Genomic DNA, 25377 nt, shown 5'->3' with positions numbered 1-25377 from the left:
CTAATAATTTAAATTTCGTGAGCTTTTGCTATTAGGAATGTTAGAGCGAAATCGTACTAGACATCTGGCTTGTAAAACACGGTATATGCCTTAATATTTAATATATCCATCCAGGTGTATTTCGGATAGTCACTCGAATACAGGGTGTTTCAATTAGTTCTCCAAGCTAAAAAAAATAACACTTTTACAACGTTATTAATCGGAGTTAAAGGTTTGCTACCGGACTTTCGTCATTATGAAGAGATAAATTAATTTAGCCGTCATAAGTATGGTACTGGAATCATTGTTTACTTATTTTATCCTTCGTAGTAACGACGAAAATATTTACAAATAGCGCCACCAGGTAGCAAACTTTTCGAACTATATTTACAATAAGTTCAGAAAAGGCTTAAAAAATTTAAAAAAAACGTTATAATGAAAATTTATTTTTTAGTACTGAATTAATTAATACAGTTGGAAGAAGAAAATGCAAGTGTCACACTGCATAAATATAATTTTACTTATGTTATACCCTAAAGGATCAATCCTACCTTGACTAAATTTACCACGACTGATTCGTCCACTTAACGATAGATGGCGTCATTGAAACTATTTACTAATTACTTTTTCGAATCTAATCTAGAATTGATCGCGTACACCCGAGCATTACGGGCCATACTAGCGCGTAGGGATAACGGAAACACCCTGTATTTAGTAAATAATACGAATAGCGAAGATTTATCGGTTAACCACTCGGGGCAATGTTAACTATTCGCCCAAAAGATCTTTGGGAATTTCTCGATATCCGCGTCAATAAGTCTAAAAATCATCAAACCCGGAGGGCAGGGCCTGCTTGATATTAGAATAGGAATTTATTCTCCATAGATATATATTTTTTCCCCGGAGAAGGATGGAATTCGACCATATATCAGTAAAAGCAGAAACCTCTAATAAGTACTTTGGTTCGCATGCAGCTCCTGATAACCTCAAACGCTTCAAAAGTTATTGCGTTCTGAAGTCGTAGATTCCCAAATTCCTGTTTGCCCTTTTTCTTTACATGCCAAAGTTAGTCCTTTTATTGGTAAGCTTACGCACTCGCTTAAAAATGATGGGCCGAGTTTAAGGGCGGTACTCTTTCTCTGTTACGTTATGTATACGTTATTTCAACCCCCATTGCCAGCCTCCCGAACGCTTCTGGAAATACGGGAACAAGATTCGTTTTTCTTATTTTTTGTATGTTTCGCTCCGGTTTGGAATGACAAGAAATCGATCAGTAACGAAAGAAGAATACCAAAGGAAGGGGGGGGGGTGCAATCGCCCGCGGCATATAAAATGCCTCATCTGAATAGAAACAAAGGGTCCCGCCATCTATTGTCGAAAAAAATAAAAATACGTTCTTTTCCCGGTAACAAACACGAAGCCTGGGGGCCATTTTAGCGTTACGAGATTGACTAAACCGTGTCCCAGCCTCCTCTTCGCTGCCCTTAATATATCGCCTTCGTGGCGTTCTATAGAGTGCCGTATTGGCTGCCTGCCCCTGCTTTGGCCATAGCGCACCCTGGCCTTCCGAAAAGACATTTCGAGTTCCCTTTCCCGCGATTGCCAAAAAATAAAAGAATGAAAAAGCTTCCCCGTTGTTTCCCTATAAGGTCCTATCGATCATCACTGCATCTCTCTCTCCTCGTCTTCCGCACTGTTTTTCCCGTTGTTTGGGCTAGTTCGTATTACTCGTACCGTTCAACCTTTCATTTCGATTTTGGAACCTCCATTCTATAGTCTATAAATTCCATAAGTTATAATGCCAAAATTTATAACTACTCTCTGGTATGGGAGCTGCTATCTGAATACCCCTAAGCTGTAAACAGATTTGTAGTTAAGCACTGCTCCAGCTTGTTGGATTGTCTATTTGCTTATAAGATTTCTATAAACGTAGACGTAGTCTACTTTATGCATTTGAAAATCTTCAATTGGTGTAGGACTTTCCACCAGCCTCCTACGTCCACCCGAATTAAAGGGTATTAGCCTAGCTAATTATTATTGATTATTACTATAATTACCTTATTAAGCATACTCCACTGTGTTACGATAGATTAACAGTTTGTAGTTTGATTTTAATTGTTGCACTTCTCAGTTTATTTTACATAAAAAAGTCTACAGTTTTTGGTCCAGTTTAATATTTAACTAAATGAAAAAAAAACCTTTTACAAACTAATTTAGAATTAATCAGTAGCGAAAATATGAAATTGAGTTATGTTGTAGTCTATAGTTTATCCTGGGAATTTTGATTCGTTCATACCCGCCACTGTTCCGATAGTATAACTCTAGCGTATTCTGGAAGAACGAAAGAAAAATTGTGAATCTAGACAAAACGTTCGTTTATTTCTTGGGGGATCGCCGTCGTAGCTGCCATTTCTCTGCATTTGTTATATCGTAGTTCGTTACCTAACATGCCAGATTACATGAATAGGAGATTTCCAGTGTAAGACGAACAGCATCGGAATTGGAGGGGCCGCAATCGGCTCTGGGCCGGGGATCATTTTTAAAGGAAAGAATAGCCTCTCGACAACTTTATTATAAAAAGGGGATCCAGACTTCATATTCCACGCCGAAATATAAATTGTCTTATCTTTCGGAGCCTTTATTAAGTATTCAAAAGAAAACGACGGTTCGTGTGTGGGTTTTCCCTATTTTGGGGTGTCCTTCTAGAACATACCATCAAGTAAACCTTCGAATTCGCAATATACGGATAATGAGAATGAATGGGTCCACGTCGCTCAGGTCGAAAAATTCTTATCGGCCCAACAGTAGGCCTATTTTGGCGAGGGATTTTATTTTGTCTAACAAACCTAAGGGACTTGGTCGAGGGAGTACGTTTTTGACCATAATTTTTTGTCTACAAAGCTCTGATTATTCAATTTTATTGGTGACAAATTAATTATCGTTCAAACTTTGCAATTTTTTCTGTGCTAAATTAGTTCATATCCGATATTCCAATTAATTGTTCACCCTACATTGTTCACACTTTTCTACCAAACAAGGCGTTTATATTGAAGTTTTGCGGGTCACAATAGCACGCCAATTGTTCACACGAGGGCTTATTTTTCGTACTTTTTATTTCCTATAATGTTTCTTGTATGAAATTTAGAAATTTGGCTTAGCCTGTCCAAATTTTTTATGTCCGCTTTCGATAATAGCAATATTACATAGTAAGCGGACGACGGATCTAATATTTCAAAAATACCTGGTCAGTAACGGCAAGAAATAGCTTAATTTCATGGGTTGAATTTCAAATAGATCTGCATCTTAAACAAGTTGTACGCCTAAAAATCGGTCATCTAACGTTAAAACGTTCCTTGTAGGTGCCCGAAAAAGTGTATAGCAACGTTTACTGTTGACGCTGCTTAATTCCCATCAGGAATCCATACCAAGTAGAGGTATGGATTCCTGTTCCCAGCGAACAAATTCGGTGTCCGAGCTGATTGGCCTTTAAAAGTTTGTGTAGTCTGAACGCCCCTAAAATTTCCAAAAGTTACATCATTGCAGTATAAAATTTCTACACATTGTTGTAGCAAATACGTGTTAATATTAATGTAACACTTCTTTTATAAATGTGAACCCCTTCAAGGTGGCACAAGGATTCGTAACATTAGTGTAATTAAGGCGCCTGTCGAATTCTAACCCGTTACAGTTTTTGCGGTATTTTTTTACCAACCCAGCGTTAATTATAATTAATCGCTTAAGCATTTGGGCCTCTTAAGTAAATACCTTTAATTATTGACGTAATGTTTTTATTGTTTCTGTCCACAAAGTAAAGAGTTAGTCCTGGCGATCACGCGAACCCCTGCCGCGTTAAAATCTTTGTTGTTTCTGCGGAGGAGTGGGCTCCTCGAAATACTGAAGTGGCACGCCATGTCTCGGCTTCGTTACGTGTCTTAACTTAAATCCTAACTTTAATCAGCGATATACGCCGCCGTAGCGAAACCCACTTAATCGATTCCAATATTTTGATAGCGAGTACTAAATTTATTCAAAGCCATTTTCGCTGTCGATTGTGAACGAAATGGCGTGACTGTACAGGCCAATAATTGTTATTTCGTAGACGTAAAAATATAAAATATTGACGAATCTACGATTCGATTTGAAGCGCCTGTGTAATTAAAGCCGTGACATATAATCTGTTTTTGCCGTATGCCTAACTTAATTTTTTGTCTCTTTTTTTCTTTTAGGTAAGTCGTATTTTTGATGGTATTTATCGGTGTGTATTCGGCGTAATCCGGGACTTTCAAGCAGGTACAGTTTGCTATTTTGGTACTTTTCGTTTGGTCGGACAATCGCGTATGTATTCGGCGAGCAGACTCGTTGGAGTCGAGCGGCCGATTATGGTAATTATTTTGGCGAGCTTATTACCAAGCCGATTAAGCGGCGTCCAGGGTTATAATTATAAGTATAGGGCCAAATGGGTTCGTTTATGGACCAAAGATTTCTGTTCCAATTTATCGTTGGCTCACGTAATTTCGATTGACTTTGCACGCACCGTCTGCTTTACGCTTTAAACGGAGGTTTTGTTTATTTCGACAAAGTAAATACGCTAGCTATATATCACGAACTCCAGTTTGATAAGGAATCAAATAGGCCTTGTTAGGTATCGACGTTGTGGTTATGAGACACTTTTTTTGTTGCTTACGATCGATATTTTACGCGGCGTTATAGATCGTTGTAGTTTGTTGGTAAACGTAGTTGATATAATCAATAACTTTTCTTATACTTATACTATTCAACAAAACGTTTACGGTTCATATTTTAAACTAACAATATAAGCAGCTAGGTCTTCAGATTTATACGGTTAATCGTTACTTACGAGGAAACTACCCGAGGTGATAATCCACGATTTTGTTGAAACTAACAATGTAAGTGGGTGTGTAGAACTTATGGTAATATGAAATTTCACCAAGGGAAAAGTTGCAATGGGCATTAGTTTTGCCATGGCAACCGAAAATGTTTTTGACAACGCAGTATGTATATTTTCCCATTGAAAATAACGGGTTCTGAGCACTTCTAAGGGTCCCCCTGTAAAAAATAATGATAAAAATTATAATTAAAATTGTTAATTTTGATCAAATTCAAACAACTTAATTCCATTTCATTAATTTCGATAAAATTCATTTATTATCGTCGATTCGGCGATTAGTTAGCAAATACAACTTTTTTATCTTCACATTTCGCTTTTCTCCATTTTTACCGATTCTGATAAATTTTTACATATTTTTATCAAATTGACCAAATTTCATCAAAATATCATAAAATTAATTTAATTTGTCAATTTTGATCTATTTTTTTTGTTTGAAAATTTTTCACAAGGGGAACCCTTAGAAGTGCTCGGATTCCCATGTTATTTTCAATTGGAAAATATGCATACTGTGTTGTCAAAACATTTTCGGTTGCCATGGCAAAACTAACGCCCATTGCAACTTTTCCCTTGGTGAAATTTCATGTTAACATAAGGTCTACATACCCACCTTGTTTCAACCAAATTGGTAATTATCACCTCGGGTAGTCTCATCGTTTGATCTTCGATAGATAGCTTAGGTTAAAAATAGATTATGAATATTTTGTACAATATTGAAACACTAAATTAAACCAATCATAAATACGTCAACAAAAGACCATTAGTGGTTTATTTTCAAGTTTCAAGGTATAAATAAAAAACATTTCAAAACAATCACTGCTTGTAATGATTTACAAATAAACCAACAAAAAGTCGTAGCCTTTCTTAAATTGATTGTATAATTAGATTACGTTTCGCGTATGCCAAAATATTTAACTCCCAAAATGTAACCCTAATTTGAACGAAATCAATATTTATTAGTTTGTAAAATAGGGCTGCTAATCTCTACTATGCGGGTGATTGCTCAGGTTTATTATTGGAAATGGATGATTTGTTTTAAGGTCGTTTTTCTAATGAGCCGTGTTTCGGGTATTCACCTTCGTAATTTCGTCGTGTCAAAATATATTGTTGATTAATGGTAGCTACTCGGATATATTACGTATTTTTTTTGCCCAAAAAACCGTTTTAAATTCCGAGTGTTTTCGGTTAAGGCTAATAACTTTAATAGAACTTCGAAGAACGGGGAGGCAAAAATGGGCTGAGAGAGAATTGTCGAAAAAGTCGAAATATTTTTCACTCCCAAAAGTCATTTCGAACTGGCGCGTATGGGAGTTGACTGCGCGGTGATTATTTTCCAACCTATCTTTCGTTATTGCCTATTTTTAAACAGTGATGTCACATTAAAATTTGTTCATTTCGCTTTTTTAAGCGCTGATTTTTCGAGGTGATAATTGCCTACTTAATGAGCGTTTTTTAAGAAGCGCCTAGTGACAGCTTAGTTTATGGTTTACGTGGGTTTTTCAGATTTGCTTATTTAGTCGAGATTGTCAAACGTATACGGGCTCGTAAAAACTTAGGTCTTGAATAAATTGTTTAGATAATTCTTCCCTGCCAAATCGTCTAATAAATATGGAGAAAGATAATTTAGATAGCTCGTACCCTAGTTTCGAATTCCGAGGACTTTCCGATTGACGGTTTTGTAAAGAAGCGATTACCCCCTTTGAGCTCCGTAAAATCAGCCTCCATCCGTTGCTGTAATCCAGCGGGTCCCGAAAGGTGTTCCCCGGAACCCTGGGGCCATCTTTGTTTGTGTCGAGAGTCTTTTAAGATAAGTAAAAATGAGTTGGGGTTCCGCCAGAATTAGGTGGATAATTTAGGGTTCCATAGCAAAATAAAGTTATGAACACTGCTCTAATCTATAGTTGGTTACCATGGTAACTTTCACTATGGGAAAAGATAATATAGATTCGAAATCAATGCCTCGCGTTTAGTAAATAGCGTTTACCTACTTACCACCGGAACTCCGAAATTTTAAGTTCCATAGCTACCATGATAACCAACTATAGATTACAGCTAGGTGCAACAAACACCGCACCCCACACAAGGAGAACGCAACCCGTCACAAGTCATGCATTTTCTCGCGTACAGATTTCATTGGTTAGACGCTTTAGCACCTGCTGCCGTCGGAAGGGGAAAATTCGGATATTGTCTTCCCCCGCCCGTAAAACGATCAGCGAAAAGACTCGTCCAATGAAATTTGTACGCAACACTGCGTTAGCGTGTTTAAAGGCTAACTGCGTTCTCCTAGATTACAGCAACCGATTGAGGCCCATTTTTCGGATGTCACGTGCGGGAAGTGGGTAAAAAACCTTCAATCGCAAAACTCTCTAAATTCGAATCCAGGGTTAATAAATAAATTATATTTTAAGCTATTACGTCGTTACTTTATTCGATACGAATTTCGAGCGTAGCCTTTTATTAAAGGAGAGCCGCTTTTGATATCCAGCCCAATTGTTTGATATCACGTTCTCCATTAGCACCGAATAAAAGCGGTTATCCCGAATGTATTTTTTGTGGGTGCGCCTCTTTTAACCTGTCGTTTGCCTATTAGAACGTTTTCCAAACGATTTTCGTAGTCGGGAGTGTGTGCGATATGCCTTTTTTCCCATCCGCCCAAAAAACTCGATCCGGCGCTTATTTTTCTAAATAGGTCCCCATCACGAAATAATTTCACGGAAAATGGTCTTTCTCTCTCTCTCTCTCTCTCTCTCTCTCTCTCTCTCTCTCTCTCTCTCTCTCTCTCTCTCTCTCTCTCTCTCTCTCTCTTAGGAGGAGTCCTCTTCGGAAATTTTGGAATTGGAAATTATACAGGTCCACCTCCGGTTTGAAACAGTGTGTCCCCCACCCCAAACGCCCCCCTCCTCGCTTTTTTTCCGCTGATTAAAGAGGCAAATTGCATCGACGGCTTTAAACTCAACCGACCGTTTTATAAAAATGTCGACGATTTTTCGCCTTTAAGGATGTTTAAATTGAGGTTTTCCCCGATCGGTCGCTCTTTTTATTTTTTGAACTTTTATATCTTTGAAACTAGTACCTTATTGTTCGATTTTCATCTCCCACCCTTTTGAAATCGTGGCGACGGCGTTTTGATTATCCGTGGAATTATAAATATTGTTTTTCTCTTTAAGTTTAGGGAAGTTGACAGCATCTTTTTAAACTTGTCTCACGCGATAGGGTGTTACCTTCTTTCCAACGTTCCAATTGCAAAGGATATGATGCTTATTATAGTTGTCTATTTGGTTTCTACTCTAAATTTTTCCATAACGTTTGTTGGGATTCCCTTTGCATAGAATCAAATTTAATTATTAAAGCTGTTTTTTGTAAACTATAACTGAGATTCTGATAAACTGAAATCGGCTTTTTTATGAGGGTTTCAGACGAGCCATTTCAAATCTAATTTAAATAGTTTAGTAAGTTTTTTTTTAAAACCCGGTTTTATATGCCTCATGAAATTGGTTTAACAGTGTACTTCATTCTGTTTAGTTTCGGCGTAGGAAAGTAGTCAGTTCCATCTATAGTGAAGATAATTTTATATATAAAAATTAAAAATTTCGTGTAGTAATTTTGAAGCTAACGTTATATTTACAAGGTGATCAATAAAATCATTTAAATATCTTAAACTATTATATTATTTTTTTAAATTATTTCATGTACACTCATTTTCTGACATAAAATTTAGGCCATTAAAATTCTTTTAAAATCGTCCCATATCAATCTTAAAAAATAGATTTTTAAAAACATGAGTTGAGTGGGAGGTTAGGACTATTTTATGGTCAGTCTAACATGCCTTTCTATTCCCAAACGACCTAGTTTGTATATCAAATTAAAAAGAACACGAAATTTTCAATTTCGTTTCATTTTTTGTCACGATTTTTGTAATTGAGGCGGAGAGGGTTTACCGCGAGTTGGCTTCTGGCCTTTTTTCTTCGGTTGCCGCGTGACTTTTTAATATAATTTCCCCGCCACCACAATCGATGAAAATAACCGCTAATTAAAATAAAGACGATCCGTTCGACCGTGTATCTCCTCGATTTTTCCGTATTCGTCCACTCTCACTCCCCGGCCCTAGATGGCGTTACTAGCGGGTTTTTCGCACATGGCCATCCACGCTGACACGCTTCAACAACTTCATTTCCTCACCTAATTACCCATTCCTGGTTTTTCATCTCATCCTTTCTTTTAGCTTTCTCTCTCTCTCTCTGTACTGGCCGTGTTCACTCTTATGTCGAATGTTATAGGTAACGTAGGCTGTACCCCCCCCCCCCTTTTTCACCCTCTAATTTTCTTTTTACCTAATCAGCGAACACAGGTGAAAATACGTGTCTGAATAGCGACGTTTTAATAAATGAAATGCCCCTTCTTTCGACTAGCCTAATGGCTTCTCTCCTTTACCTCCACTGCACCTTCGAAGATGCCGCGATTTACGGTACGCGGACCAAACTTGGTCAGGCGTTAACGTTTTTTTTTTTGCTCTTCTACTCATCCCCTCCGAACGAAATTGAAATCGGCGTCTTCCCCGTGTGGCTCCCCCTGTTGGTTTTACCAATATGTAAAGAAAGGGGCTCAACCAGGAAGGTTCACTCTCTTTTTTTTGGGCCCCGTTATCTTTCGTACCACTAAGCAAACCCTTCCGTTATTAGCTAACTAAAGACAAATGGTACTTCCCCAAGTACCAACAAGTACTTTTCTTTTACTGGCCCTAACCCTAGTCTTCCCCCCGCTGGCCGCCTTACCAAAAATGTATCTCGCCAAGAAAACAGATGTTACGCGCGGAAAGTGACGAGGCAAAAGATTTTTTAGGGAGAGGAGAGGTCTCTTCCGAGTTCAGAACGTTAAAAAAATTGTATTATAATGTGAAGGATAGATGGCGTCCTACTTGGGTGTTCGTAATACAAATTGTTTTGACACACATGTTACGGATTTAGCTTCGTATTGTCCCGGACCTTCGTAGTGTAATCCTGATGCTGATCCCCGCCTTATAATAAACGACCTTCTTAATTATACACTCTACAAAGTTTGTAAGCTGTGTACATTACTAATGACCATGTTAAACGAGTTAGTTGAAGGGTCAAATTTACTTAGCGAAATTAAAAAAAATAATAATGTAATTACATAAATAACATGCCCCCTGTTCTGGTTTTTTCTTACGACCCGTACACGGTATGGTACGGGTCCTACGCCCCTCCCATAGATAACAATTTCGGTGTCGTAATTTTTCAATATATTTAGCTATATGGTGAACCGACATCTTTGATCTCTTTAATTGGGAAAAAATAATTAAGCGATTGTTAATACCCGTCGCCCGGGGGATATTTTTACGCAATTCGTATCGCTGCCCCCCTGCTTTGTCATCGACTCTAGAATTTTATAGGAGGATATCGCGTTTAACCAGAAATGGTGGCTCGCTCTCCCGCGAGTTTAAAATTAATGATGCAGGCAATTAAAAAAGAGTTTTGGGAGTCGATAGAGACGCCGATGATTTGTATCGAACCATAGTTGCCCCCGCCGCCGCCGCCACTTTTCCCGTTTCCAGCGCCCTCTAGTTCTCGAAAATTAATAATAATCCGCGAACTTGCTTTAAAATAATGAAGAGCTCGCTCTGGCTCCTTCGCAGCGGGGGGAACCGGTCGACCTGGAATGAAGAAAGTTCGGGTTCTCTGCAAGGCGTGTAAGTGGAAGGTGGACCGGGGGAAAATGATTTTTTCGTCGAGATAATTAATTTTTCATGGCAAAAATGCTTAATTATATTCCGATAGCTATTAATCAGGAAAGCGAGGCTTTTCGAGGTCTCGTCAATTTATCTCTCGGTCCGAAGAAGGTCATCGACTTAACGTTTCCGAGGTTGGCTCTTCTTAAAAGCTGCCTTTGGAGTTTCGCCTTTAAGTTGTTGTGGCGGGGGCAAACCGCGGAAATAGCGAAACGGCGCCCGCTGTCCTCGCGATTCGAGTGAAAGGACGATTTATCCTTGGCCTTCTTGGCCTCCGACGCCGGCCATTGGGGCCAATCGTGTTTGCAAAGTCAGAGAAGCACGCGATTGACCGATGGTCCTGTCGAGCTGTCCCTTCTTCGTTTGTCGCTTCGTTTTGACCCCTCGCCGCCGAGTGTCGCCAGCTTCCGACAGACCCATTTTCCGCGGTTTGATTTTTTTTATCCGCTGGATGTCGCCGCGGCTTTTGATATTATATAAAAACGTCTCCTCCGCGGCGGGTTGTATAGGGACGTCAGGGGTGAGCTCCGTACGGATTTGATAGAGAATATGGCGAGAACTGTCGAAGCGAAGCGAAATAAGCCTGGACGGTGTCTGTCTTGTCTCCCTCGCTTCGCTCCCAGCCAGCCCCAGCCGTTCCCCGCTATTCCCAACCGTTAGATATTCAATTTTGCGATGCAAATACCGGCGGAAGGAGGCTGGTCGTGGACGTTACGTAGTGGGCTCGTCCTCGAAGCGATCCGCAATCCCCGTCGCTTATTTTTTCGCGACCGTTGCCTCGGTAAGCAGCGCCTCCGGACGAAGGACGATAAAAATATGATCAAAAAGCGGCGGCACTCTTGGCACCCCGGACGTTCCGTTCAATGCGTCAATGTCGGTAAAGTCTTTTCTTGACGTCCATAAAGGGAAAATGAAATCTCTTAAGGCATCCTCTCTCTTTGGCAGCCACACGACCTGCCATTTACGGGTGCCCTCGAAAAAATATAAAGGTATATATGTAGGAGCTTGTAAAGAAACCGTCTTTTATGGCGAAGAAATGCGGGAAGACTCCGGATAAATCGAAGTCGGAACCCGTAAAAAAGCGGCGAACGGGGTCGGAATGAACTGGAGGGGGTGTTTGACGGGATGACACCAATTGAAGGCGGAATATCTTGGCAGGAAAAGGATCAAACAGGTGGTTGCCGGTCTCGAGGCGCGGCGCAACAATTGGAAATCAATGAATCGATTCTTATCTCCCTTTTCAGTTCTTTGGTTTGTCCGCCGTAAACGGTATTTTTCTCTTCGCTACATCAATTCGGAATTTCTCTCTTTTGGGTGGCCTTTTGTTATTTCGCTGTACGTTGTAGTTACTAGTAGTAATTAAACGTTATTATATTTTATTTATAATATTTATATCATAAGTAATATTATGGTAATAAGTATGATGTAAAATGTGTCGATGCGTAATCGATAAGCTCATTCTTGTATGACAAACAAGAGGTTTATCTCTTTGTAGTAATTAAAGTTTATATTATATTATATAATATTATATTATATATTATATTATATTATATAATATTATATTATATATATTATATTATATTATATAATATTATATATTATATTATATTATATTATATTATATTATATATTTTATATTATATTATATATTATATTATATTATATTATATTATATTATATTATATATTTTATATTATATTATATTATATTATATATTATATTACATATTTTATATTATATATTATATTTTATTTTATTTTATAATATATATTATATATTATATTTTATATTATATTATATTATATTCATTACCATAATTTTATTTACGATGTAAATAGTATAAGTAAAATATTATAAAATAAACTTTAATTATCTCTACCACAAAGAGATAAAACTTGTTTGTCATAAAGGAATGACTGGTTACATCATACTTATTACCATAATGTTACTTACGATTTTGATCAATTTCGAACTTTTTCATTATTTTTTTATTATTATTATTTATTTATATTTTCTATTTTAAGCATTTTCAAAAATTTTATTTTTTTACAGGGGGTACCCTCAAAATTGGCCAGATTCCCATGTTATTTTTTTTAATGGAAAAATTTACATTTTGTGTTGTCAAAAACATTTTTGGTTGCCCATTGAATAAATTCCCTTTGGGGTTTTTCTAGTTACACGAAGGTCTACCGATCCCCCGAGTTCGAACCAAATCGGTGCGTTACACCTCGGGTCGTCTCCTTGTTATTGTTTAGATTTACATCGTCATTGTAGCGGTATTAGTACCGAATTAAACCTTGTAAGTAGTGAAGCAAATATTCGGTACTTGTCCATCTTGTTGATTTTAAAATTTGCGTATGGAAATGCGAACGTGATTGCATTATTCGACGAAATCGTGCGCTCCGGCCATTTTCCGTTTATTGGTGACATATATAATAAGCAGCGCCTTAATGGGCTTCGCTTCACTCGAAGGCGACCGTGGAGGAAGTATCCCTTTCATATCAACGGAATTTCCCAATTTCATTTTCCAAAGAAACGGTCTCCGCTCCCATAAAAACCCATCTTCGCGAATAGACGATTTTTTCACTCTCTCCTTTTTTATTTCTTTATGTACGCGGATATAGCGCGTGTTTTATCATTTTCTTCGCGTATTCTTCGCTCCGAAGGCTATTTTCATTCGGATACGCGTGTCCCTTAAGTATTATTTTTTTTTGCGCGCGCGCGCGGTTCCTCCATCGCCACCCCCTCCCTCCAGTCATTATTTTTTCCCTCCAAAATCTGCATTTTTTTTTCTCCAAAACTAATGTCCGATGGCTTATCTAGCGTCGTCGTTCTCCGATTGTACCCCCTCCCTCGTCCCGTCGTTCTATTGTCAGCTAAGGTCGGTTTACCGTACCGTCGAACTATTTCGTTTATTCGCTTTTTGGCAAAATAGATAGCCCTTGATACGTCGCCGAAAAACGTAAATTATCCGCCGAAAAACTGAGTTGGATTCCAAAAATCACGTACTAGTTAATGTAGTCTTACGCGATACTAGCGAGGTTAAGTACGAGAAATTGGTGTACGGAATACCTCTAGGGTATCTGACTTTGTTAAGACGTTCGTTAAACCTTATACGGATAGAGTTTAGTAGTCGTTAGACTTAGGAAATGACTCGGAAAAGCCTATATTCTAGACGTCTTTTACAATTTTAAATCTTCGCTTTAATAACGGAATACGCGGTTCTTTAATGTGGCGTATTAAGTCGACCTTTTCGCGTGGCCCCGAAACCCCCCTCGAAATCTACCAAGGTAGAAGCTACGAGCCCGCGTACGCCAAACCCACTTATTAAATCTGGTTAGAGTTCTATAAGTATATCGTTAGATAGGAAAGACCCACTTCTTTTATTCTTCTATTCAATGTTTATACGGGTTCTTTTCGTATATTTTTAGCCGGAGTTTTTGTAATTGAAGTGGAGAAGCTATCCGCTCGTTATTTCTGTTTTACGATCCGCTCTCGCTTTTGAGTTATTGTATTATTAATACAAAGGGAAGAAAAATGTCTCTTTGCGTTTGGAGGAGAAGAAAATTTAATGCCATGTTACGTTATTATATTTATTCAAATTCTATCGGTTTGACCGTAAATTAAAAGCTGAGGGATGCTCGTATATTTTTTACTTTACATAGAAAATAATACAATTGGGTCGTACGTTTTCGCCGATAATTTACGTCTTTTTTTAAATAAATTGAAAACTGTAAGTCACACACGGAGTTTTTAAATTTTCTAGCCGCCTCTACGTCAAATTTACAATCTCGCGAATCAAATTTATAATTAATTTCCATTTCATTTCCAATATCGGTACATTAACAGTATTAAGACTCGGTTCAACAGTTTTCCATAAAATTTACTCTTAATCGACTTCGCTCAATGGCTCCTTTTTTTTCTTAATATTTTTGGGGGGAAAATGTTGGCATTCCAAAGACCACCCACCTACATCAAGCCCATAATTTGACTTCATTAGCGAACGAAGATTAAAATGGAGTTGCTTGAATTTTCTCTCTTTACCAACGTGACCTCTACGAGCCTTTTAAAAAAATCCTCTTATTTGCCCTGATAGTTCTATAAATTCCATTAATAAAACTATTACAAGCCGAGCTCGAACGCTATAAGGCTCGAGGCGGTATTGGCCGATGCGTGGCGCTGGTACCCGTTTTCCTTAACAAGCTTCTTATTTTATCTTTCATTAAGGGTTTGGGGTTCATTTCGCGTTGTTTCAGGATGTATACTTTCTTAGCCCGTGCCTTACTCGGTAAATGTTGGGAGGATAGAACATTATTACTATCCAGCCTTTTACATTTTACGTAACAGACGATAAACGAAGTCCATTATGTAAAAGCTCTATTTGCTTTTCTCCTCCTCGATTGTTAAACTTCAACATCTTTAAATTCCCAAAAACATGATCACGTGATCGAGAACTCATGTTCTCTCCTCCATCCCCCGTTCCCTCTCTTCCCCCCCGTGTCCTTTCTGCCTGTTCCATGTTTCGCGGGTCGAAGGTTATAACGGCTGTGGTCGAATTTAAAGTTGGCAATGCTTATATTTCATTTCGCATGTGTTTAGAAATTTTTGACTAGTTTTGAAATATTAAAAATGAATTATATTTATCTTAATTGGTGGCTATATTAATTTTTATTGATATTTATATTAATTGGTGGCTATATTAAATTGTATTGATATTTATGTTAATTGGTGGCTATATTAAATTTTATTGATATTTATAAATATTTTGGTTGATTTTTTAAATTAAAAATTTTAATTCGATAAATTTAATGAAGATATTATTTTACATTTAAACCCGATAGGTGTCGCTAGTAAGAATCTTTTTTTAACTTAAAGTCAGTGAAATCTCTATATTCAGTTGGTGACGTAATTCGAGATTAACCGATTTTAAAGCAATATTTTTTATTAACTTCGACTCAACCAAACTACTAATTAAGCATTTTGAATTAATTGTCAAAATTGAGGGGATATATTTTTTCGTAAATCAGCGATAGTATTTGTCTCAAAATACGCGTTTGACTGTTTATGTTGACGAAACATTTTTTATGAAGTACGCTGTGGGCGACCAAATATATATATATATAACTTACTCAGTGGGGCCCGACTGGCAACAGGGAGCTCGACCACCCCCGGTATGTCTCGATCCCACGAAGCTGTAGCGAACAATACAATCGTGATGTTGTACGCGGTTGTTCCGAGGAATTGATACTGGTATTCTTTATTCCCTCTCCGCTGTCGTCCCGCGCCCTCCCCTCCGCCTGTTTTAAGTTTGCATTTAGAACTCCCCCTTGTGTTCTTAATATCATCACGACTATTATATATTTCAAACGTAGAATGAGAGAGTCAGAGAGATGAAGTTATAATAGGAGAGGCACTCTTAATAGGTCCTCCGCGGATTCCAAGTCTTTCTCTCTATGACTGTAATTTTTTCCACCCCAAAATATCCCAGACCGTATCTCTTCGGAGTCCATTTTTATATAACCGCCAAAATATCTCGTACGTCTGTACTAGGCACCCCTTTTTTTTTAAAAAAGGGGGCTTGGCTCGCGTGTCTGACGCGCTTTTAAAACAACAAAACGCGAAATGGTGTGTGTGTGTATATAAAGATACTCTTGGGAAGTCAGTGGTGCTTAAACGGAAATGACTATTTAAACCGTGTACGACTGTAAGGACTTTGAATTCTGTCATTTGCATTTCCCGTGTCTTTCTGTGGAGTTTTTCTCCTTGATAATGAACTCCTTGATTCAATGGGAATTTACGCTGTTATCTTTATCTCCGCGTTGTAGCATTTAGATTCTCTATGTCCTTCTGTTTTGGACATTTTTACTTGCACGTGTTAAAGGGACTGGGAAAATGACGTAATTTGATTGCTGGGATACGTTGTCGTGAGGTACGCGTGGGGAGGAAACTCCCTGAAATTCGGACTGAAGTTTTTTAAAAGGTTCTGTGTCCCTTTATATGGAATTAAATTTGAGATTTTCACACGAATAGTTAATTTAGTTGTGCAAAAATTAAAATGTTTTTTCCTTACATTAATAATAATAATAATAATAATAATAATAATCAGCTAGGCTAATACCCAAGGCACCACCCTAGGCCTAAGTCATCGAGCGACTTTTAAACGTCATTAATAAACAAAATTAAATTCGTAATTACTTGGGTTTTTTTCAGTATTTATAATTTTAATATTAAGTCAGTTTTATAGTAATCCCCAACGCTTAAGTTCTTCCAGGAAAATTTTAAAAAGTTTTTAAAGATGTATTTTTAATTCGGATTAAGGAAATTTAATATAGATCGACTGTGTATAAAAACATTAAGTTACTATTAACTTTTACACACAATTTTATTGAAAACATCTAGTTGCGTGAGATAGCTGTGTTTAAGATCAAACCTTCTATTCGCGGGTTAGTGTACGCCGCGTCCATTTAAGAATCAGAATTGTGTAATCGGAAAACGCCTATTTATAAAATTAGGTACTCTATGGAAGAGGGCGCGCGTGTTGTGGCTCGTCGATTTCATGGCCTTGTATCGTTAATTCCCTCTTTTCGGAAATTGAACGTATTTGACCATCAAAAACCATCTTCTATCTTTTATTTTTTTTTTGGTGAAATAGAGTAGAGTATAGTTGGGGAATCGTTATTATCTTCTCGGATATTTCACGCACTTTGCCAAGAATCCGGCTCGCCCATTTCTGGCCTTTTCTTTTATGTGAGACTAGCCACGGCAGCTTGCCTCTCGTCCACCCACGTTCGATTTGAACTTTGGCAGTTTAGCATTCGCCGCTCCTTCAATAATTTGATTTTGTACGGTGCCCGTTTGCGCCGTATAATAGGGTACACTGGCCCCCGCTCAATGGCTTCGTCCCGGAGCGCCACTCAAGCTGCCTCGCTTTTTCTTCGTGCCATTTTCCGGTAATGAAAAGACGGGGGCTCAAAGAGAGAAAATCGAAACCACTCTTGCAATAATTTGATAGACGTGCGGGATTGTTTCGAATCAGAGAAATTTCACGCTTTCGATAATTCGAAGCTTTTTCACCCCCCCGCGCTTTCTCCAAATGCTTCTCACACAATTCCATCCCAAAAAGCTTTTTGAAATTCATCCGACTCGAATCTACCCGCCACTCGTGATCGTATACATTCTTTCATTGCTTTCAAATTGTTTTTTATTCGAATTTAACAAAATGTGTTAACTTTCCCGACATTACGGTAAATATTTAAAACAATGTTTGCTTCGGTAAATTTACCTCGCGTACCTTGCAGTTAAGAATGGGCAATCTTGTACATAATAATAATATTTAGAAGAAATTAAAAATCACTGTTGTACAATAAAATTTGTCTGCTCTGAAATGTATAACATTTATATTTCAATACAGTAAAATATGCAGTGTTTCAAAAGATTATGCAAATATTTTAAGGAGTTGTAGTTGGTGAGTTCAGAAGTATGCCTGTTTTCCCCCCATTTTCCTACGTTGAGTGAAAAGAGCGCCAGAGAGCTTCAAAGTGTGGCCTACTAGCCCCTGGAAGTAGGCATTGGTAAAAGTCCGTGAGACGGGGATGCGCCGGCTCAGGTACCTTTCCTGGTAGAGACGTTGAGCAGCCAAAGCATTGCCATCCGATAGTCCATACACGAAATGAATATCAGTCAGTTCTTCAGAAGTGAACTCCATTGTTGCAGTTTGAAAGTGATGAGAAATCGCGGTCCATCACGACTTTAAATACTGTTTAAGTTTACTTTTTTACGCTGGTTACCTCGATTTGTTTACAAAGTCCTTTTTTATCTATCACACGAACCCAAACCTTAATGTTCGCGTTTCCCTGCTGCTTGGTTTTGCGCTTGTTGCAGCTTACTTCCAGGGGCTAGTAGGCCACACTTTGAAGCTCTCTGGCGCTCTTTTCACTCATCGTAGGAAAATGGGGGAAAAAACAGGCATACTTCTCAACTCACCCCTACAACTCCTTAAAATATTTGCATAACTTTTCGGAAAAAGTAAAATCAAAATTGCACAAATATAAAAGTAATACATATAATAACAACCTTATCATGCATCGGTAAAATCATTCTATATTTTCCTGTCATTGTGGTTTTAATTAATAAATATTATTACATAATTTATTATTTTTTTATTTATAACCGTACTTACATAGCAAAGATAAATAATCATTTAACGTGATATAGAACTGAACCGTAATTTACCCTGTCTCGCTTTATTACAAATAAATTAAATTTGCTTTTAATAATTATGAAAAATTGTATTCGGGAACATCCAGGAATAAGCAACGTAAGGTCAAAATAATGACGCTCTTGATCTTGGGCATTTCCCTTTGGTGAAATCGTCGACATAACCCTAACGAATCTCTCTTCCTGAAATGAGCTACACGCGAGAGACGAAATAGTCGTGTGCCATCATTTCCTCCATGGAATAACAACTTAAGCCAATGACAGCGATGTCCTTTGAACCGATGGAGGCGGCCATTGGCATTTTTCACTCGCCAGAGACCGTCGATTTGGGCGGAGGAAAGAAGGCGGCTGAAAGATGGTCTCGGGGTCAAATGGTCAAAGGGGTCGCCGCCGTTGAGTGAAAGAACGCTTAATTGACGTCGAACGAACACGGTCGATTCGAGCTTCTCCCTCCAAAGATCGTTTTCGGCCATCCTTTAGTCGCGCTTTAACTCGGATTTTCGGGACGAAATTTTGATAGAGGCGACCATCCTCAACTGGCACTCGCGGCCCGAATCGCTCCGAGGATGATTGCATTATTTCCGGCTTCGCGGGAACAGTCCGGTGAGTAGCGCGGAATCGGATGGGAAGAAGCGCGCTAATGGAGCTACGGCAATCCATAGACAGATTATACTCCCCCTTTTCCATAATAGCCGATGCTATTGGCAAAGAGCGACAGCCTTTTAACCTCCCCCCCTCCCTCCCTCTGCCCCCTACTGATGTTTTTCCAGCCTTCCTTAGTGCCATCTCCTTTTTGGAAACGAGTCTTGTGTCACTACGCAGTTTAAGAACGAATAAAAACATCGAGAAAAAAATGCACTGCCAAAAAACCTTTCGACTCTTGAAGAAATCGTTCTTCGATGGTTTGATGCTTTTTATTCTCGTATTGCCCCCCGTCTCAACTTGCCGCGCGTATTTTTTTTGGAAAGGGGAGATGGCGCCAAATCGTGCAGTAAAGTGATGGACATTTTTTCACTTCTCTCTTACTCCGCGCTACTAAGATTCGCCAGCGAGAAAAAGACGGTAAATGGGCTTAAAAGATCGTGAATTTGGACTTTCTAACTCTGATTTTCTTTATTTTTGTTTCTTTTTCACTCGATCGAAGAGTGAACGGGAGGATCTTCACACTCGACTAGTAATGTATTGCGGGGAAACCCTCTTCTCCTGCTCTCCGGGCGGGGAATAGATGGAGTATCGCCTTAGCACCCGTGGCTATCTCTCTACCATTTTTCTTACACCAGACCTCTTCCCCATTTGGTGGGTGAGGAAAGCGACGTATGTTCGTCGAGGTCCACCGTGCCCTCGGGAAAAGTTCAAAGTTCTGTTCCAGAATTTTTGGGACGATATCAAACGGTCTTTTTTCCTCCTTTTCTCGGCTAGTTTCTTTTATCCGTCGACTTTTTCTCGGATTTCGGTTCTGATTCTGGCCGGAATAGGTTCGCTTCTGCCGCGATGCTCCGGGCGAATGCGGGGAAGCGCACCCTCTTCCTCCTTTAACTCGTGTTCGGCTTTTCGTTCGAATCCATAAATTGCGCTGTCAAGTTGAACCTAAGTTGGGATCGAAACGGAAACATCGTCTTGGCCGCGATCGTTTCAGATCCCGGAGGGCGCAGCCCGTACCCTGTCGCGTCCTTTCGGCCGGAATGTCGAGGTGACCCGGCTGGACGGATTCTATCTATTTCTCAATTTGGGGGTCGCTCTGGGGAAGCGAATGATGGCGGGGGTTTGCGGGATCTCCCCTCCGGGGCACTCTTTAGCCACTGAACGCTCAATGGGGCGCGCCGCTGACGGACCACTTCGAGTGGTCTCTCGTGATTCTTGAAGGGGAAAAAAAGCTTATACGCCGAAAACTCATTCAAAGATGGAGAGTTGATTTTTTCCCGCTTCTCTCTTTTCACATCACCGGAATCTTTGCTCGAGGTTTTCCGATACTCGTCGTTTCTTCGCCCTTTTTTTGAACCCCCTCTTTTTGACGGAGCTCGCGTTACCCCTTTATTGTTATCAGCCCGGGGTGTCCCATTTTTCAACAACGCCAACTTTGCAAAAGTTCGAAGTTTGGCGAGGTTTTCCCCGAAGGTTTCGTTATTTGATGGGTATAAATTTAACATTTTATTAACCCGCTTTTTAAGATTTACTAACGTTTTAAGCCTTATTTGTAATTGGATTCTCTTATTAACGACCGTTTCAATACGGTCATAACTAGTATTTTACTTTCTTCACTATTTAAAACGTGTTTAACGAATATTTCCTCGTATTAAAACAATATTCTTATTTAGGGTCTTTAGAGGTTTCGCAATGACACTGAGGTCGTTAATACTTCAAATTTCGCCCACAAAATCCACCATTTCCAACCTTTTCCACCTAAGGTAATCGTAAAAGAAGATGCTATAGAGAATAGGTAGTTTTCGTTTCCTATGACTATCATACCAAAACCAATGATATACGCCTTTATTATTTGCGCTTTTAATTTCGAGAAAATAAGGAAAAACTATGCCACGTAAATTTCTATTTTGAGAAACACAATTCAAGCTCTATAAAAATATGAATTTTAAAGCGTATATGGACAGTAACAGATTCTACTCTTTCAAACACTTTCATTCTCCATTTATCCACGGGTGGATTTTTTCAGTAATCCAAACAAATTGCACCAATTTCAGGAAAATAATTTCAAAAAAGAATATTTTTTATCTCTGACTGTAGTGTTTTCACCTTTTTCGGAGTGTTTCAGCGCGATGTTATATCAGGGCTTATAGGCAAACGTCAAAATACGGTATTTTGCATTTTTATATTTTCCGAAGATTATATCCTCCCATCCAATTCAATTCGGCTTTCGCAACCGATTTAACTGTCTACATCCGTTACGGTTTCGCCATTTCTTCCACCTCTCGCGGGGTGCGAGATGCCTTTGATCTCCTTTCTGTTTTAGCCACCGCGATGGTATTCTTTAGCTCGAGTCTTAACTATTCCTTTCAATGTTTTTTAGATTTGAAAAGTGTATTTCCCTCCGGTGTTGAGCTTGTGTAAATCCAGCAGGCAAAACCTACAAACCCTCTGGAGACGCTACCGCCAGCCCGCGTATCAACCTCCCGCCGTAATACACTACGGAATGGAATAGGAAATTGTCTATCTTTTGTTCTCTATTTCTTAATAAAAGTGGCGGGGGTGGGTTATATTTTTTAACCGAAGGGGGGGGGGGGACGTTAAACAAAATAGACGTTATGCAAGATGGAACCCGGTGATGGCTAGTCGTTTTCATTCAGTCGATGTTCTTCGGTCGTTTCCGCCGTTTTTTGATTCCGTCCAGTTGTTATTGCGCTGCCTATAGTGGCTTGTTCTTATTGCCGATCATTTCCGGTCGGTTATTGGGCTCTTTCGTGGTCGCTTGACTGGAATATACGAACTCTGTATTTTTCTACTTAGTGATATAGTCAAAACTGGAATTCTTCTGTAACGGTTAAGACGATGGTCTTTTCTAGTTAAGTTAGGGTTTCTTGGATCATAAATCCAGTGGCGTAGCTGATGGTCCGCAGGGCCCGCGGTGCGGGGGGGCCTCGAGCTTCAGGGGGGCCTCGAGGTTCGGGGAGGGGCCCCGCTAACCATAAAAAATTAAAAAGGGGGGCCTCATAGAGATTTTTGCGGGGGGGGCCTCTAAGTTCTCAGCTACGCCACTGCATAAATCACATCAGAAAATAATAATAGAAAGTATATAAAAATTAAAAATTTGGCATTGTTTTATAGTCAGAAGATATAGCCTAATTTAAATAGGGAAACTGTGGTTTTAATTCATAAACGGTGTATTCAATATATTTTTTATTACAAAGGCCGTTTTGCGTTCAACGTTTATGATTGGTTTTTAAATTTTAAATTTATATTGATGTAATAATAATAATCAGCTAGGCTAATACCCAAGGCACCACCGTAGACCTAAGTCATCAAACGACTTTTAAAGCCATTAATTCAGGTGGTGTTTTTTATATTTTAAAAACCCCATTTTTGATCAATCCAGAATTATTTTTCGGTTTACCTAAGACGATGTGTGCGAACTTGACTATCTGTAGGTTCTTTGTACCGGTAGTCGCGGGGGATGTTTGGGGGGGGGGGGGGGGTGGGAGTTGATAGGGTATACTTGTAAGAGGAAGCGTAAATACGCCCACTTATACTTGGCTCCTGTATGATAAGTTCCTCCACCCGGTCGGTACGCGCGCCTTCCTTCGCGTAACCTCCACCTGTACGAATGCATCTCTTTTCGCGTCGCGATGCGAGACACAATCGAAGATTAGCTTGACTGCGATCGGTAATTGTCTATCGAAAATGGGCGCCTTTTGTGTCCTCGATTGATAGCGGTTTTTTTCCCTATACGAGATGGACATCCATCCATCCAGCGTGTCCCGCCCACGGAGACCGTCCGTCTATGGCAAAAAGCCCAAGACGGATTTGCTTCAATGAGATCGCGGTTTCCAATCACACCGCGTACTTCCTAGCGACTCCAGCGGGCCAGGGAGATACGCCGCAGCCTTCACCCTCCGGCCTCCTTTGATCGGCCCGTCGCGTGATCGTGACCCCGTAAGTAGCTATTTTCCCTCCACCGCCAATTTGACCCTCCACGGCGCGACGCTTCTACGAAGATCGATCGGGCTTCGATTGAGCGGGCACCTGAAACCGTGCCGTAATTGAATCCTGGTCGGCTGGACCCGTGTCCTTGTCTTCCCGCCAGTCGCGTTTGCCTCTTACGGAGCAACAATCGTGGACTCTCGGCCGGACCAATCATTCAGTTTTTTTTTTCGAGGTTCTAACAACGACTAAAGTAATCCCGAATTGATCATCGCGGGGACCCCGCATTTTTTGTTATTTTTTTAGCAGGTGTTTTACTAGGACTACCACGATCGAACAGGGTTTCGTCACGAGCCACTGGAGAACATCGAAACTGATAATAGAGCTCCCGCTATATATTTTTATCGTCGTCTTCATCGCTCGAACGATCGTTCGAAGGAATCGGATTCTCGAGTCCCCCCCACGACATCATCGCGAATCTTCTTTATGGGCACTCGGATGAGAGGAAGATCTGCTTAAGAGTGAAACGAAGGGAATTGGACAAACAGAAGGGAATGCTTTTCCCTTTACACTCCATTAGACGCTCGCTACTTTCAATTATCGCTTTTTTTCCCTTCTGCTTTGGTTTCCCTTTTTTCTGGAAGGTTTTACTTTTATCACCGTCTTTAACGACCACGCTTCGAGAATCGACCATTTCGCCGTTAGACGGCTAACCCGTACTGACCACGCGGATGCTGTTTTTCAGTCGTTTATTGGTTGATGAAAACTTCGACTAAAATTGACTATGGAGTCGCGAAAGAGAACGCGTGTAGGATCCGGCGCACCTGGGTTTCTGTTCTATTCTTTCCCCTCGAGAGTCTGTTTCTGGGATTCCGTGGCGCCCCCTCCCGCAATTGGCCGATTGTCCCGTTTCGCCTCATTACACCATCAACACAAAGACCCGACACAACACCCCTGCTAGGAACCTCTCGGCTCCCCTCCAGTTCGCCTCGTTCCTGGCTGCTCGAGAATTTTCCTCGGGTTATGTTTGGGTGAAGAAGAAGAATTAGAAAAACCGCAACTTGCCTTCCTATTTCTTGGCTTTTCACCAAACCCGACTGACTGACTGTTGTTTTCGAGAAAGCCCCCTTTTTCCGATTTTACTTTCGCCTTTTCTGATGATTACTCTCCAAGTTTGCCGTAAGAATAATCTCCAATTCGTACCGTACAACCTTACCTAGTTCGTCTCGAGTTACGCTGCCATCTGGAGGGAAAACGTCATCGTACTTTAGTCTTTCGAGCGTCATAGATGACTACGTCGATCCGATCTCGAACGGGTTATGGCCTACTTTGGGCTACGTTTTTGCGGAAGTTGGTAGTTGGTGAATGTCATTAAAAGCGGGTGATTATAGGGGTTCTGCCCAACTTGTTAGACCTTTTTTTTTCTACCGTTTCTCTCGTAGCTTTCTAACTTGATTGATATGAAAATATTTGAAGGAAAAGAGCCTAGTTTCGCGATTAATTTGGTTTTTCTCTGTGTTCGCTTTCCGCGTGTATATGCCGTCGAGATCGGAAGAATTTCCGACGTCGTTATTTTTAGTATTTCTGCCATCATTGCCAAGAAAAGTTAGAAAACAATCATTTTTTCCAAAGAGCGTATCTAATCTCTACCGACACATGCCAACAACCTTCAGCCCTCCATGCCGCCATCTATCTCCATCTTTCTTTATTTTTAAAACTCTTAATATCTCCCCGCTCCGTTTTCGTTAAAATACACTTTTTTTAAATCGGGAGCTTCAAAAACACCTGCGATCTAGCTCTAAGCCTAAATACTTCCCCTCAAAGACCAAGTGCCATCCCGAGTGTAGTTATAGAAAAAAAGTTCTATAACGCAAAATGCTATTAATTGAATTTTGACGTTCGTTCTCGTCAATTTCGCCAGTTTGCTATTAACGTAAAC

At 39.7% G+C, this 25377-nt stretch overlaps 1 protein-coding gene across 4 annotated transcripts in view; it reads left to right on the top strand.

The window, feature by feature from the left end:
* ct (homeobox protein, cut) overlaps window positions 1-25377 on the top strand; it is a 460014-nt gene that overhangs the window by 241382 nt on the left and 193255 nt on the right. The window contains exon 2 of one of the 4 annotated variants that reach the window (XM_090164188.1): window positions 4206-4269. The exons of the other annotated variants lie outside the window; for them this stretch is intronic. Within the exon in view, the coding sequence (XP_090020314.1) occupies window positions 4206-4269 (64 nt within the window). The remainder of the gene's footprint in view (window positions 1-4205; window positions 4270-25377) is intronic. 4 annotated transcript variants of the gene reach the window in all.

This window comes from Leiobunum rupestre, chromosome 11 (assembly GCF_980474605.1).
Source record: "Leiobunum rupestre chromosome 11, qqLeiRupe1.1.hap1, whole genome shotgun sequence".
NCBI lineage: Eukaryota > Metazoa > Arthropoda > Arachnida > Opiliones > Sclerosomatidae > Leiobunum > Leiobunum rupestre.
Note: the sequence above shows the minus strand (reverse complement) of the source record. Positions and strands in the feature narration are given on the sequence as shown.